Here is a 16,591-nt window from a genome sequence, read left to right as displayed (position 1 = left end):
TGGATGCCCCGCCCCCATACCTCGTAGATGCCGAAGCCAATGGTGTGCATGTCCTCGCCCATCTTCCTCTGCCGACGCCGGTGCTTCTGGATGAGACCCACCAGGAAGGTGCAGCCGCTCTCTCCGTCCTCCTGGTCCTCGTCCTCTTCCTCCAGCTTGATCAGGTACTGAGGGTTCATCCAGAAAGTGTCTGCAGACAGAGAGGGGCGGGGTCAGTCACCCAACACACAACACACGGACCCCCGACCCGGCAGGTGTGCATGGGGGGAGGAGGGTGCTGGGAGTGGGGTGAGCGTCGGGGGGGGGGGGGGGGGGAGATGGCAGAGGAACCAGAGACCAGGGCTGGTGAACAGCCCATCTGGGCAGAAATGGGCCACGAAGCAGCAGAGGGGTGGTGGCTTGTTTGAACCTCACAGGAACCTAAATTAGACACTCCTCTTTGCAGTTCTCTCTTGCTTTTCCTCAAGCTGGCTGGGCTTGGGGAGGGGGGTGTGTGTGTGGGTGCGGTGCATTTCTCACCCCGGAACAGGGTGGTCAGAGCTGAGGCCCAGTTCTCCTTTGGCTCAGCTGAGACATCCCCTACTTTATCCTCCCCTCATCAGGCTCTAACTCGGAGGTCAGAGATGGCTTGGATGGCATGGCTAGGGAGACTTGGGGACTAGCTCTGCAGCCCCCTCAATGAATTAAGGGCCAGGAACATCCAGTGCACAATCTCAGCCTCTTGTTCTGTGTCCCTGTCCTCCTGGACCTGTGCCCTTGCCCACTCCCATGGTGCTGGAAGGAGCTGAGATTCATTCATTTTAAGGATAATTAAGATGATCACCTCCCCTTCCTTGACAGGATAATACTTGGATTCTGGAAATGAAGGCATCATCTAGTATGTGTTGGTCACTCAGTCATGTCTGACTCTTTGCGATCCCATAGACTGTAGGTCGTCAGGCTCCTCTGTCCATGGGATTCTCCAGGCAAGAATACTGGAGTGGGTTGCCGTTGCCTTCTCCAATCATCTAATATAGGGCTTGGCAAACTATGGCTCTATAAGTTGCGAGATGCCTGTTTTTACAAATAAAGTTTTATTAGAACACAGCCACATCCATTCATTTAAGTATGGTTGCCTTTGGGCTATAGCAACAGTTGATAGTTGCCATAGAGACTGGGTGGACCACAGAGCCAGGTATCAACTATCTGTCCCTCAAGAGAGAGTTTACCAACCCTTGAAATAAGGGGTAGAAGTTAGTTTTATCTGAGGCAGAGGACAGTCTCCTAGGACCTCTGGAACTTGCTTGCTACAGAGCTACAGGCACCAGCTAGTCCCAGTCTGACTACTTGTTCTGTGGCCCGAGCATGCCACTCAGCGCCTCAGTTTCCTCATCTGTAACAGAGAATCCATAGATGACCATGCCTTGCCACTGCAGTGCTTAAAGGCTGACTGTACAGCCAGACTGCTTGGGTTCTTAACCCCAGGCACAGTCAAGGCTGTGTGGCCTTGGGCAAGTCATTTAACTTTACCAAGCCTCAGTCCCCTCATCATAAAGATGGAGATGATAATAAAGTGCCTGCCCCAGAAGTCTGCTGTGAGGACTAGCACCCAATGTATATTCCACAGTCGGCAGATGTCATCATGATGAGATAGTTTCTGAGGGTGAGAGGGCAGAGCAGTACTGAGTCATCGAGGCAGAAGAGTCAAGGGAATCAACAAAAGATGAACCAGTAGGGGAATCCTCACCCTACCCCCTACCCAAACCGCCTCTGAGCAGGGCCCCATCAGCATTGGCTGAGTGAATTGGGCACAAAAGGGTTGCCAGGCAACAATCAGGGCCTGGATGTGCAGAGACCCAGCGGGTGAGAACCTCTGCTGGGCTAAGCTGCTTGGGCTTTGGGTGGATAAAGTAGCCCATGAGCATGACGGGGGGTTAGTGCTACCTCAGTGTGAGGTCACGGCATCAGGGAATATAGGGCCTGGAGAGGAACCACAGACTCAGCATGTCTTGGGTTCTGCCCAGGCAGGTAGAAACGTGAGTGCTGAAGGGAAGGGGCTGAGGAGATCGAGAGGGTGTTGAGATAGAGATTCAGGAAGAAGAGAGCGTCCCAGTGGTAGGAGCAGCCAGGATGGGGTGCAGCACCCCAGGGTAAGTTTGGGTGGCTCACTCGGGTAGTTCCTGCAGCCGCCCGCAGTGGAGCCCCGCCTCCAGTTCCCGTCCATCTTGGTGAGTTTCCACCTCTTATAGGTATCACAGGTGAGTGTGTCAGGGGTTAGGTTGCAGATTTCCAGGCGGGAATAGTGTCTCAGGAAGTCGCTGAAAGACATCCTGCAAAAGCAAGGACGCGTGACCCAGGTTACCAGAGGATGCACTGGCGAGCCTGGTCCTTCCACCCAAGTCCAGACTAGGACGCAGTTAGGGCAGACAGGGGACAGCATGTCAGGGCCGCATGGCCACTAGGTCAGCCATCAGAAGGTGCGGGTTCCAGTCCTGGTGCTGCCACCTCCTAACTGGTAATCTTGAGCAAGTTACCTGAGTCTCTCTGAAACTCAGAACTCTCATCTGTAGAAAACAGGGGTATCAAATGAGACATGAGTATAAAATGAGACAAAATATGGACGCTCAGTTGGTAAGATGCCAGGACTGTACAGATGTGGCTGGTCTCAGAGAAGCACAGACACAGATGCTCGGGCCCATCCGTGTTGTCCCAGGGTCCTGTTTCTTGAGGCCTTGGGAAGATTCTCTAGGAACTTGTTAGGAGTGAAGTCCATCTTTCCCTTCTTTTCTCTTGGGACCTGAACACTCCTGCAGGAATTCTTAGCCTTCTCTGCTAAGCTGCTCAGCTTTGAAACTTGATTGTTGAGATGGATATATTGAAGAGGTTCAGAAATTTTTTGTTCAAGGTCTTACAGTGAATTTAAAACAACAAAACCCTGATCCCATGCTCCTGTGCCCTCCACACAATAATCTCACTCTATTTCTAGTAAAGATCAGTCACCTTTTTTCTTAAAGTGCAAGAATCTTACCAGAATTCCCCATCCTCCTGCCGTCTGGTCAGTGTTTCCCTCACCTCCGGGTCGATCGTGTTCCAGTTTGGGCAGCTGGAAAACCAAGTGATGAGAGAGACATTAGAAACTACTGTGGAGCAATGATTTCTCCCCAAGTTGCTCCAAATTTGAGGACTAGGGACACGCTCTCTCATCCGAGGGCCCAGACCCCGGTAAGGAAGGGAAGTGACACCCAGGTGGCTGAGAGGTGCAGGGCAGCAGGGTGAGAGGATACCTTATCCTGGAAGACAGTGGCAAGGAAGATTCCAAAAAATGAACACAGCCCATTGGATAGACATGAAGTAGCATCAGGGACCCAAACTGAGAAGGGCTTGGCAGCTTTTTTAAGGGGTGACTGGAAATCCAGTGGAGTGGGGAGGGGTGCTCATCTTGGCCTCTGCAGCTGACCTGTAGGCCCTGGTGGGTGTCTTTCTGCCACAGCAGAGGCTGCCTGGGAATCAGCCAGGGAAAAGGTGGAACTGTAGGTGCCGGGCTATGGAGGAGGATGGGGAGATAGGAACAGAGGAGGACCAGGAGAGGGGCTCACGGGAGATTTCACCCCAGAGTTAAAGGTTGAACAGGCCATCAACAGAGGGACTTCTATTGGCACAACGTTTACATCCTTGGGATAGAATGAGTGCTTGGAGGAGGAAAGGTGTGTCTTTTCCCTGAAGATCCAATAGCAGAGTGACTCTGAGCCAGGGAAGGGGTGAACCATGAGCTGATGAAAGGATGAGCATCCCGGGAGCTTGGACCTTGTAAAGGCAGCCAGGTGGCTGGAGCATTCTGGTGAAGAGTCCTGAGAGGCCACCAGCCCCATGGGTCCCACTCGGGGTTGGGGGAGCCCTGTGCTCTGGAGGCTTTTATTCTCAGCACAGCAGCTGTGCGCTCTCTACTCAGCTCCCCTCCCAGAGCTTCCTGGACAGACGCCCCCCACCCAGACCCCCACCACCCTCCTCACTTGTCGCTCCACTTCCCGGTCCACTCCACCTCTCCCCAGGGATTCCGGATGCGGATCAGCTTCTGCAGGCTTCCTCTGCTTTCCACCTGAAGGACGGGTGGGTGAAGGAGAGGAGGGAGATGCTGAGTTCAAGCCAGGCCTGGAGGTTCCCCGGCCCAAAGCCCCTTTCTCCATGAGCCAGGGATGGGAGCCATGTTACGAGGGGATCACAAAAGGGGGAAGGGTTTGACCCTAGACCCTTGCTGCTGCTCAGCCTGTGGCAGCTTCCGGGATCTAGCCCTCAGAGGATCAGGGCTCTTCAACCTCTGTTGTGAGCCTGAGGCACAAATGCCCTTGTTCTGGGCTCTGCACTGGGACATCACCTTTGAACCTCCGTTCAGCTGACTATAATAGGATGTACTTTTATCGCAGGAGCTCCATCAAATGAACACTGGTGACGACAAGCAAATGCAGTACATGGATCTTGACTAAACCTTGGACTGGGGGCGTTGAGGGTGCTATAAAAGACATTTTGGAGCAATTGGGGAAATGTTTATATGGCCTACTTATTGCATCACATTACTGAGTTATTGTTTATTTCTTCAGCATGAAAACAGTACTGGGATTATGTAAGACAGTGTCCCTATAGGCAGGAGATAAATACTGAAGTGTCAGGATCGAGTGAAGTGTTGTGACGTTTGTGATTTCCTTCCACTGGCTCAGAAAGAAAGTACACACTAAGCAACGAAACAGATATGGAAAATCTTAACCACTGTTGAATCCAGGGAAATAGCATTTGAATGTTTACTGTATGAGTCTTTCAATTTTTCTGTAGACTTGAAATTTTTCAAAATACAAAGATGTGGGGAGTTGGATAAAACAAAGATTCAAGGTTAAAAATAAAAAACCGCACTGGGTATGTCAGACGACCTGAGATCTAGTCTTCATTCAGTGTTTAGAAGATGGCTATTTAACAACATTTATAGTAATGATAACAACAGCAAAGTCAAGGAGACCGATTTGTTTACACACAACTCCTCAGGCAGTCTGAGCGCTTTACAAATATTAACTCGTTTGATTCACCTCAACAACCTTACAACAGGTATCACTGTACTATTGTTTCTAATTCAACTTTGAGGAAACTGGGGAGTAGAAGAGAGTTTAAACACCTGCCCAGGCCACACAGCGTGCAAGGGGCAGTGTCAGGTGTGAACAGTAACTGGGGCACCGATGCTTTTGTGAGATCAAATGCGAAAGCACTTGAAAGAGGCTGGAACACGACACTTGATGCAGTGTCGTGTTATCTTTAGCTGGTCCGGAGGAGGGAGGCGATTCTGGAACTTGGTGGCAGGGCGGCTGGCCCCCCTCGCGGCCAGCAGAGGGCAGCACGCGGCCGGCAGGCGCTGGGGAGGGCCGCCCGTCGCGAGCCCTGAACTTCAGCAACGCGGGGCCCCACCCTCGGCAAGCAGGCAAAACTGTGGTTCTGCCGTCGGGTGAGGGAGGGCAAGATCCCCGGGAATGCCTGCCGGGCGTTACCTCCTCGGCGCCGGTCACCGAGTACGCATGCCCCTTCACCAGCTTCTGGAACGTGACGGCCTCCGAGTCCGCAACGCTGGTGATCTGCAAACGCGGGAGAAATCAGCCTGGCCTCCGCATCCCGCCTTCTCCCTCCTTCCCTCCCTCGCTCGGGTCCTACCGCAGGGCTGGGGGCCTGGGCGGTGGGTGAGAGAGCCGGCGCGCTCCCGCCCAGAGCCCTCCCGCCGTTATTTACAACCAGAGGAGAGGCTGCAAGCAGCCCTCGGGGGCGGGCGGGGTGGTGGTGGGGACGCCGCACTTGCACTCGTGTGGGTGCCCCGCGCAGTCACAAATCCGCGCAGGAAAAGGGCAGGCCGTGCCCTCAGGACACACACCTGGGCGGCTCAAACGCGCTGGGCCTCCGGAAACCGCGCGGGTCGCCCTGCCCCGCCCCGCTGCAGCGTTTACAGGAGGGCGGTCCTCCGTTTCTGCCTGACTTCAGAACTGGCGTCTGTCTATTAAGGCTTCCCCAGGGATCCCATTCCCCATCTGTTGTGATGGAGGTGGTTATTTTCGTTTGAGTCAACGAGAAGGGCTGCTAGTAGAAAGGTCTCTGCTTGGACACGGTCTGCAGAGAAGGTCTGCAAATCCCTGCCTAGAGTCGCACTGAGACTTGGATCCCCCAGAGTCAGGCTTCTTATGCCTGAGCCCAGAGCAAGCAGCTCCTCCTGCTTAGGACAGGACTGGGCCGCTGGGCACAGGCAAAGCCTGGCGGCCAATGGGGACAGGATGTCGCACCCACCTCCCTTCCTCTGGCGAGGTGTGCCAGCAAGGATAGCAGGAGGGGATGCTCCTCCCTGTGCCTCCTAAAGTCTTCCTACAGGTCTGCTAACCCTGTAGCAGGTGGGGGGAGGCTGCTGGGCTCTGGGCACAGGTCCTGCAGGTGGGCCGAAGGTGAATGGGGTGGTGCTGCCCTTGGGCCCAGCAGAGGGCAGGGGACTTTCACGGAAGCTGTGGTCTGGGTGGTGAGTCACAGGAGGCTGAGGGTTGTACATGGGCTGGAGAGAGAACGGCTGGAGGCTGGAGTCACCATTTGGGCACCAGTTGTACCCCCAGCCAGCCTGACTGTTGCCTAGCCACCCCGGGGCTCCAGGTGATGTATAATACGGTGGACAAAGGATGGGCTGGTCGTGTGGGGAGTAAGGTCAGTGGGTCTCTTCGGTCTCTGTTGGAAGCTCACTTCCACTAGAGCAGATTGGGATGCGGCTGGGGAGGGAGGCTTGGACTTACATCGATGGAGCAGCCCAGGAGAGAGCCTTTCTCCAGAGCCTTCTGGATGATCCTGAACAGGTTGGGAGGGGCCTTCCTCAACTCATAACACTCGGTGATGCCTCCAGTGAAGTCCTCGAAGCCCTCGCTGGTGGCACCCCCAGAAAGTGCTTCATAACACCCGTTGATCCTGTGGGAAGGGGAGAGACACTGTGACACCGGAGTTGAAACGTCCGCTTCTCCAAGTGTCCCCCTCCCCGACTCAGGCCTCTTGTTGGATGCTCCAGGGACCCTCTGCCCAGCCTCTCCTTGGTTTGTCTCCAGCTTGGGGTGCCCCTGAGGGCAGGAGACTGTCCCTGTGGTTACCACTGCCTGGTACTTTATGCAGCTTTTGGAAAAGTCTCACAGAACCTTAGAGCTGGAAGGACCTGGATGTTTATCTGGCCAACCTCCTGTATTGATTCTGTCTGCATCCTGGCAGGAAAGGGGTCTGCTAAATGGACTGTTTGGCAGTTATAGCTTAAAAGGGGACAGCAGTTCGGTAATGAAAGCGGCTTCCCTGAGCATCCTCGGCGCTGTCTTAGGAGGTGCTGGTCGCTCCTGATGGTGCCCTGGTCGCCACGTGGGTGCCCTGTGGCTTCCCTAACTCTACTGTTTGCGTGTAGACTCAGCAGCTTTTCAGGCCCCAGCTTCTCACAGCTGGTGTCTGACTCCTGGCCCTCCTCCCTGGCAGGGGCTGGAAGGAACAGAAATCCTCCTGATGCCTGAGAGCTGCTCATTTTCCCAGAGGGAGCCCAGGCAGCAGGGCCATGACCGGGCACACTCTGGAGGGGGATGGAGGGATGGGGGTGGGGGTGGGTTCCTGCTGAGAACAGGCAGTGCTGAGCACTGGAAAAGGCAGCCCGTGGGCGATGCAGCTCCCCGGAGGGCTGGGGAAAACCATTACTAATCAGTGTGTTATGTATTCTGGGCCAATTTCCATAATTTTCATACCTCTGCAATGGATCGTTTTGCCCATTTGGCGAAAAAATCTCTGCTGCATTTAGCTGACAAAAATGTAACATGACCTGCCAAGGAAGTAGAACTCCTCCAGGCCAGCACGATCAGTACCGTGACGTGCTCCTGTGCATCTGGTGAAAAATGGCAATAGCCATGTGCGTTATCTCCTCGAATTTCGAGCCCACATTTTGTCCAGAGTAGTCCTTCCGTAGTATAGAACTTTTTTTTTAAAATCGTCCTTGAAGTTTCTGTCTTTTCCAGAACGCAGGGCAGCTGGGGGCAGGCTGGCAGGGGCAGGGCATAGGCACTTACTTGGCATAGGCCTTCTCCAGCAGCGCGCTCCAGAACTCACTGCACTCAGCCGAGTGCACGAAGAGCAGCTCCCCGTCCTTGGTGGGCAGCCTGTCGTCCACCACCACCTCCACCCACTCGCCGTATTGCCAGAACTGCGGGGCAGGGAGGGAGAGGGGTGGCCTGGAGAAGGAGCCGGTGGCAGGTGGCAGCCTGGGGGTCCTTCCCACCCCGAGAGCCTCAGCTGCACTTGGCTCCTCCCGGCCTGGGCCCCTGGGCCCCTGGGCCACTTGGCTCCATGAGGCCATCCTGGGAAGAGGTGCTCCCTCCAGCCCTCTTCCTGCAGGTACATCCTCACTGAGAAACCAAGGACACACCTCCCTCTGAGGCCACACCCTCCCCTCCCGCCCTCTGCCCTGCACCTTGTATTTTAAAAAATACCATTTCTCATTTACCAGCATACAAGGAGGACAGTGAGCTGTACTTTAACATTTTGTCTCAGATCCTAAATAACACACTATTTTAAAACACTTGGGAACTCCCTCCGCGCGATCGCTGTCCTTACAGGGTCCCAGGTCGGTGGCAGGCCAGGGAGCTTCCTGCTATTTCTGTGTCCTTCGTAGAAGAGTGTTGTTCTCGGCCCCTAGCATCTGCTCCTGGTCCCCAGGATCCATTCCTAACCTTCACACTTGCTCCTAGCACCCAGGACATGATCCTGGCCCCCAGGACCTGTTCGAATTGTGGTGTTGGACCAGACTCTTAAGAGTCCCTTGGACAGCAAGGAATCAATCCAGTCAATCCTAAAGGAAATCAACCCTGAATATTCATTGGAAGGACTGATGCTGAAGCTGAAGCTCTAATACTTTGGCCACCTGATGCAAAGAGCCGACTCACTGGAAAAGACCCTGATGCTAGAAAAGATTGAAGGCAGGAGGAAAAGGGAATGAGATGGTTGGATGGCATCACTGATTCAATGGACACGAATTTCAGCAAACTCGGGAGGCAGGGAAGGACAAGGAAGCTGGGGTGCTGCCGTCCATGGGGTTGCAAAGAGTCAGACATGACCAAGCAGCTGAACAATAGCCAGGACCCATTGAGAAGCTTTTGCCAACTATGAAGTTACCTGGAAGCGGAAGATCCCCGCATAGTTCTCCTGGAAGCTCTGGTCCAGGGGGACGACTCGAGCCAGGATTTCTTCATTCAAAGTGAGGGAGGCAATGGCGGCCAGCAGCCAGCAGTCACCTGTGAACACAGCACAAGGAACTCTCATCAGAGGGGTCTCAGTGCCGAGAGGATGTTAAACAGCTTGTCACCACCTCTGGTGCGGGAAGCCTAAGGCCAACCTGGCCCAGATGATCCAGCTGGCCCTCATGTGAGGGGTATGGAGGAAGGCTGGGGTGATGCTTTGAGGGGACTGCTGAGGGAGAGATGTTTTTGTTGTGATAGCAGTTGGGTGGAGATGGGAGAATTCATTCCCTGAAAGACGTAGACCCTGGGATGGCTAGACTGTGTCCTCACGGCTGGCTCCGTGCTTGGTCCGCTGGAGGCGCTCAGCAGTGAGCACGTGTGCAGTGAGGAGGCCAGCCTGGCAGAAGAGGTTGCCGGGAACACAGGCTTTAAAGGTGAGATTGAGTGACAGGAAGAAAACATCGTGATGGTTGGGAAGGGATCGAATATCATGCACCTTCTGGGCGAAGGATGTAGAGGCAAGGGAGGAGAGGCCAGCAGCTGGCCCGACGGATGCAAACATAAGAGCCTGAGTCTGAGAAGGCACCTGGGCTGGGCTGTCTCCCTGAGGATGGACAAGGACGTGTGAAGCCCTCTGCAGGGGGTGTGGGCACCATGCCTGGGGAGTAAGGATGGGGACAGCCAGATGGGTGGCTGGTCTGGCAGCCTGGCCTTGGTCTCAATGCCCTCCTCTCTGATACGTGGGTAATTCACGAGGTGTAACGAGAGCACGTGTGTGAAGCGCGCACTCATTTCACGTGGTCAGAAGCAAGCTGGTGGCGGGGAGGGGTCATGTTTTCCACGAGACAAAAGGTCCGACTGATGGAGGCTCCGGGGCAAGGTTGAGGAAGTTTACTCCCTTCTTAAGGAATGTGTACTTTCCTACAACTTCGCATGACAATAATAGGAAATAGCCTCAGATGAGTTTGATTTCCATGACTGGGTTTCTTTTTATTAACTGGCAGATCTATTAAAAGTGTCATGGGCTTCCATGTGGCACTAGTGGTAAAGAATCTGTGTGCCAATGCAGGGTTCAAACATAGGTTCAATCCCTGGGTCAGGAAGATCCCCTGGAGGAGGAAATGGCAACCCACTCCAGTATTCTTGCCTGGAAAATCCCATGCACAGGCTAGCCTGGTGGGCTATAGCCCATGGGGTCACAAAGAGTTGGACACAGCCTAGCTCACATGCACGTGTGTGTGCACACGTGCGCGCACACACACACACACATATTAAAACTGCCACTGAAGTTCACCATGATCTCTGATTTCTGCAGACCATTTGGTGTCCTGGTAGTTCTTGAACTGGACTGTCCTGCTCACACTTAGCAGTGATGCTGTATGGGTAGCTCTGAGGCCTCTGTGTGCTCATGACAACCCTGTGGAAAGAGGGGGTCCACCCCTCCCTAATCAGTAAATCAGTAACCAAAGGAAGTTAAGTCGCTTTGCTCCTCCGGTTGGGCGGGTGCAGTGGGTTCTCTGTAGTTTCCCACTCAGTGTCCATCGCTCCCCGTCTGGCACCACCGATGACCCTCTGAGAAGCAAGCCCCCCTGCCTCCTCCCTGCCTGTGAGGTTTGGGAGGCACAGACCCTGCCCCCAGGTGGGAGGTAGGTGGGTCTCTAGCAAATAGGTAGCACATTCCCTGGCTTCAGTGGTTGGCTCGGGGAAGGTGCTGTAACCCAGCCAGAGCCAGGGAGATATGAGGACACCTCTCCTGGGGCTTGGGGGAGAGCGGACAGGTTCCTTCTTCTACTTCACTGGCTCTACAGTGATGTGTGGTCTACTGCTGCCGAAGCCATCTTGCAGCCAACTCAAAGGAAGAGGGGCTGAATGGTGGAGAGAGAAAGCAGGCCCTGGTGTTATCACTGGATAGTTCCCTGGATCAAACTGTACCTGAAGCTGTATCTATTTGGACTTCTATTACCTGAACTGATCATGTCCCTATTTCCTTACCCATTAGTCAGGGCTACAAGTTCCTGCCACTTGACTGCAAGCGGTACATGGACACTAGCCATTACTTATGAGGCTGTCCTGTGTGCCAGTCACTGTTCTAAGAGATGCAGGTTCATCATCTCATTCATTTCTCACAGAAGCTCTGTGATGGTGCTGCTACCACCTCCATGTTAAAGCTGAGGATAACAAGGCTTAGGAGGGTAAGTGCACTGCCAACTGTGACACATACAAGGAAGAGTTTAGAAGGTATGTTCGTCAGATCTCAGAAGACAACTTTTGGGTCAACTAGATCTTTATATCGGAGAAGGCAATGGCACCCCACTCCAGTACTCTTGCCTGGAAAAGCCCATGGACGGAGGAGCCTGGTGGGCTGCAGTCCATGGGGTCGCTAAGAGTCGGACACAACTGAACGACTTCACTTTCACTTTTCACTTTCATGCATTGGAGAAGGAAATGGCAACCCACTCCAGTGTTCTTGCCTGGAAAATCCCAGGGACGGACGGGGGAGCCTGGTGGGCTGCTGTCTATGGGGTTGCACAGAGTCAGACACGACTGAAGTGACCTAGCAGCAGCAGCAGCAGCAGATCTTTATATAAACCAAACTAGAGACTCTTTGACACACTTAGAATAGGATCTTGCAGAAAAACTTGGCATTGAGAGGTTTTACTGCTGGCCATGGGAAGGAGCCCCTGATTGGTAGGGATGGAACTCTACATAAAGGAACTTTCATGGCCTGATTCCATATGCTGCCAGATAGGAACAAGATTGTCATTAAAACAACATTCAGCCTTTTCTGAGAACCCACCCTTCTCTCAGGCTTTATCATATTATCATTGCTAGAGGATGATGTCACCAAGTGTCAGTTGTTCTGAGTCAAGAGATCCTCCTTTTCAATCTATTCCCCCTCTTCTAAGCCAGACCTTCTCCTGACTCTAGTCAGGAGACTCTAGTCAGAACCCGGAGATGTCTGTGATTCTTATCTTTCTTGAGTTTATTTGAGATTTTCTAGGAATATTGGAAAAGGATTTGGGTCTCTCAACACATGCACGCAGACAGCCTTGTGGATAACATGGGCCCAAGTGTAGGAATTTCAGTGGCATTTGTCCTGAAACCAGTTATTTCCATGGTTCCTGTGGATCCACCATAAAATCTCCGAGCATCCTCAGAAGAGCTTCCCTATCTGTCTGACTCTGGAGGGGCCATCCGAATGCCCTGCTGGTTCTGTTTCCCTCGGTACCAATGGGGAGATGGCCTTTACCTTGTGCATGTGTCTAGGTATCACGCTGGTGTGAGTCTGCAGGACCATTCGGTTGCTTTTTAGCACTGGAGATCACAGCTGACTATGCTACTACTCAGGGGACAGTGACTGAATGCACGAAGGACTGGATTTAGGTAGTGGTACCATTTCCTTTTTTATTTTTCCTTTTTCCCTTTCTGTGGGTCATCCATCTAGGTAAGTGCTGGCCACATCCCTCTCTCATATTACTGCTCACCATCAGACCTGGATGCTGTTGCCACATCCCAGGAATCAGTGGCCATGCCTCATGGCTCCCTGTTTTCTCCTTTCATGTCCTAGAACGTTTTTCCTGGTCACTCCGGGAAGAGTAAGACCTCATCTCCCCTGGTCCTTCAGAGAGGGTTGCTTTTTTGATCCTTTCCTATTCCAATCTAGCTTGTTTCCTCTGATTATAAATTCTAGGATTTGTAATCCTAGAATGTTTCCTAGATGACAAAACTATCCAAGAAGCAGTTTAGAGATTTAAAATACTTTAAGAGATTAAGTTACTTGCTTGAGGTTGCAGGTCCTGGAAAGGGCAGAGCAGGGACCAGAGTCAGGACTCTTTTGCTTCCGCCAAAAGAAATGAGAGAAATAACAAGTAGCTAATATTTTGTGTGATATTTTGAAATTTACAGAATCATGGTTTACGTTTTACTTGATCCTTACAGATATCCTTTGAGATGGTGGTCCTTACAGTATTACTAATCACCTTTTTTGGATGAAGCTCAGGAAGTCTGTGTTCTACCCAGATGACAGGTCTTACAAGCAAATCGTCTGAATCCACACCCTGGGTTTTGTTTAAAAAACATACCTTGCAAAAGACTTCCTTTAGTTAAGAGCATCTGACTCTTATAACTAGGGAAAGAACCCACTAGGGAAATCCAGCTGCAATTCAAATTTAAAACTAAGTGGTAGGGGCTTCCCAGGCAGTCCAGTGGTTGAAACTTTGCCTTCCAATGCAACAGGTGTGGGTCCAATCCCTGATCGGGGAGATAAGATCCCACATGCCTTGTGGCCAAAAAGCCAAAACATAAAACAGAAACAATATTGTAATGAATTCAATAAAGACTCTAAAGATGGTCCATATCAAAAACATCTTTAAGAAACCCCAAAACTAAGGGGTAGCAAGCAGCCGCTTCCTGAAATCCTATATTGCATGTTCATATCCCAAAATACTTGGCTCAGAAATATTAAAACATGTCACCTAGTCAATGCAATGCAGTTCCCTAAGGCAACAGGAGGATGGCCTGTCATTGCACAACCAAGCCCCTAGCACTAAGATCACAGCACAAGCAAGTGTAAACAAGAGTTAAATGCATTTTATGGTCAAAGTTTCAAAGTTTTTCATATATACACACATATATGGCTCTAAGTCTTATTTCTAATAAGGTAGAAACATTTGAAATCCTATTTTATAATAGTATACTTTAATATTATTTTATACTTCTGATTTCTTAACTCTGTCCCTTACCACATGCAGCAAAATATTTTTAACAAAGTTGGGAAGCTCCCTTACAAAACCTTTTTTTTTTTTTTTGTCATACAGCAAATTCCCTTTGGCTTTCTATTTTACATATAGTAATGTAAGTTTCCATGTTACTCTTTCCATACATCTCACCCGCTCCTCCCCTCTCCCCATGTCCATAAGTCTATTCTCTGTCTGTTTCTTCACTGTTGCCCTGTAAATAAATTCTTCAGTACCATTTTTCTAGATTCCGTATATGTTAGAATACGGTATTTATCTTTCTCTTTCTGACTCACTTCACTCTGTATAACAGGTTCTAGATTCATCCACCTCATTAGAATGGCCCTCATCAAAACCTGTTTTTAAAGTTTAATATCTGTTCATATAAGCTTTTTCAGTAACAGAATCTGAAAACAATGGTTATAGCAGTTTACATTCATGAAGACTTACTATGTGCCAGGCCCTGTGCTAAAATGCTTTACATGTACTGTGAGCAAAAAAGGTATCACCTGTCACTTTAGTAAACAAAGAATGTTGTTGCCGTCAAACCATCAGACACTGCAGCAGCCCTGACAGTGACCCCTGAGGGAAATTTGGGATGGAGAAAACTGGGACACTGGTCCTAGACAGTTAGGATGCATATCTAAGGAGTAACTTCAATAAACCAGACTCTTGCATCTTCTCATACATGGAAAAGCACAGAAATCATTAACTTGAGAGTCTGTTTTTTACGATTAGCAATAACATTTTAATGTTCAAATCCATGTTTTGTTTTTGTTTTTCAGGAAACCCCCTGCTGCTACCTTATGTCTTTGGAATGATTCCTCAGAGCTAGCCGAGAGGTTGTCTCCCAGACTACAGTCCTCAGTAACATCCCCGAATAAAACATAACTCACAACTTTTAGGTTGTGTGGCTTTTTTTTTTTTTTTTTAACTTGAAAGTATCATGAAGTTGCCACAAAGCAATTTGAGAGGGACTTTCCTGTTGGTCCAGTGGTTAAGAATCTGCCTGCCAGTGTGGGGGACATGGATTCGATCCCTGGTCCAGGAAGAAGATCCTACATGCCACGAGGCAGTTAAGCCCAGTCACAACTGCTGAAGTTTTCACTCTAGAGTCCATTCTCTGCAACAGGAGAACCCACCAGAAGGAGAAGCCCGCACAGCACAACTAGAGAAAACCCTCACACAGCAAGGAAGACCCAGTGGAGCTAAAAAAATTAAAAACAAAAAATGAAAACCTAAAAACCAAAACAAAACCATTTGCTATAGGTGGGTACTGTTACCACCTTCTGTAAGGAGACGGGGTGGCTCAGCTAATGAATGGCTGTGAGGTCTGTCTCAGCAAAGCACACACTTTTAATGCATAATTGGAACAGTCTCCTTGGCAAATAGGTGTCAATTTCTAAGTCACTTAGTTCACAGGACGTGGTCCCGGGGGGCCTTTGTCCTTGAGAGGTGACTCCATTAAGGTTCAGCATTTGGGCTGCACAATGCTTTTTCTTCCTAGTTTCCTGCTCGCTGCACCTGGATGGCCACCCCTGCCTGAGGGTTTTCTCCCCACATGGAAACCTGTTCTACACCCTCATCAGCTGCAGCCTCACTCAGCGCCACCCCTCCTGGCTGAGGGTTCCCCCTACCAAGGTCAGAATCTACCCACCCTACGATGGTTTAAAAACACCCATCTGCTCTGGGTAACCCCATGGTGACCTGCTTCTGCAGAGGCAAGCAGGGTGGAGAGGAGTCACTGGAGTCTCCTCCTGGCACAGCCTGTTTGGGTCGGCCACGCTGGGGTCTGGGTAAAACCAGGCTGGCTGGTACAGGCCAGGCCTGATGACCCACTGACCTCTGAGGCTCCAGCCCACCTGTGGTTCTAACTGGTTTGAGAGGATGCCTGCCAGTGACCAAGGCCTCTCCTGGAATGTTGCCACATGGATGGGGCTTGAAAAAGAAAGATCTGGTGTGTACTTCTATAGATGTTTAAATTATATGTCTATAAGAGATCTGAAAATGAAAATGGCTGTCATGTGTGACTCTTTGTGACCCCATGCAGTGTAGCCCGCCAGGCTCCTCTGCCCATGGAATTTTCTAGGCAAGAGTACTGGAGTGGGTTTCCATTTCCTTCTCCAGGGGATCTTCCTGACGCAGGGATCAAACCCATGTCTCTTGCAACTCCTGTATTGGCAGGCAGTTTCTTTTTTTTAAATTATTTTTTAATTTTAATTAGAGGCTAATTACTTTACAATATTGTGGTGGTTTTTGCTATACATTCACATGAATCAGCCATGGGTATACATGTGTCCCCCATCCTGACCCTCCCTCCCACCTCCCTCCCCATCCCATCCCTCAGGGTCATCCTAGGGCAATAGCCCCGAGCACCTTGTCTCATGCATTGAACCTGGACTGGCGATCTATTGCACATAAGATAATATACATGTTTCAATGCTATTCTCTTAAATCATTCCACCCTCGCCTTCTCCCCTAGAGTCCAAAAGTCTGTTCTTTTCATCTGTGTCTCTTTCGCTGTCTCACATATAGGGTCATCATTACCATCTTTCTAAATTCCATATATATGCGTTAATATCCTGTATTGGTGTTTTTCTTTCTGGTAGGCAGGTTCTTTACCAC

General features: G+C 50.9%; 1 protein-coding gene across 1 annotated transcript in view; it reads right to left on the bottom strand.

Annotated features, from left to right (window-relative positions):
* CAPN2 (calpain 2) overlaps window positions 1-16,591 on the bottom strand; it is a 56,847-nt gene that overhangs the window by 16,555 nt on the left and 23,701 nt on the right. The window contains exons 3-10 of the mRNA XM_065938398.1: window positions 9,166-9,284; window positions 8,064-8,197; window positions 6,774-6,942; window positions 5,505-5,588; window positions 3,990-4,075; window positions 3,008-3,082; window positions 2,149-2,309; window positions 21-190 (exon numbers count right to left, since the gene is read on the bottom strand). Coding sequence (XP_065794470.1) covers window positions 21-190; window positions 2,149-2,309; window positions 3,008-3,082; window positions 3,990-4,075; window positions 5,505-5,588; window positions 6,774-6,942; window positions 8,064-8,197; window positions 9,166-9,284 — 998 coding nt within the window. The remainder of the gene's footprint in view (window positions 1-20; window positions 191-2,148; window positions 2,310-3,007; window positions 3,083-3,989; window positions 4,076-5,504; window positions 5,589-6,773; window positions 6,943-8,063; window positions 8,198-9,165; window positions 9,285-16,591) is intronic.

Source organism: Muntiacus reevesi, chromosome 5 (assembly GCF_963930625.1).
Source record: "Muntiacus reevesi chromosome 5, mMunRee1.1, whole genome shotgun sequence".
NCBI classification, from domain to species: domain Eukaryota; kingdom Metazoa; phylum Chordata; class Mammalia; order Artiodactyla; family Cervidae; genus Muntiacus; species Muntiacus reevesi.
The sequence above is the reverse complement of the archived record's forward strand: the minus strand, read 5'-3'. Positions and strand labels throughout refer to the sequence as shown.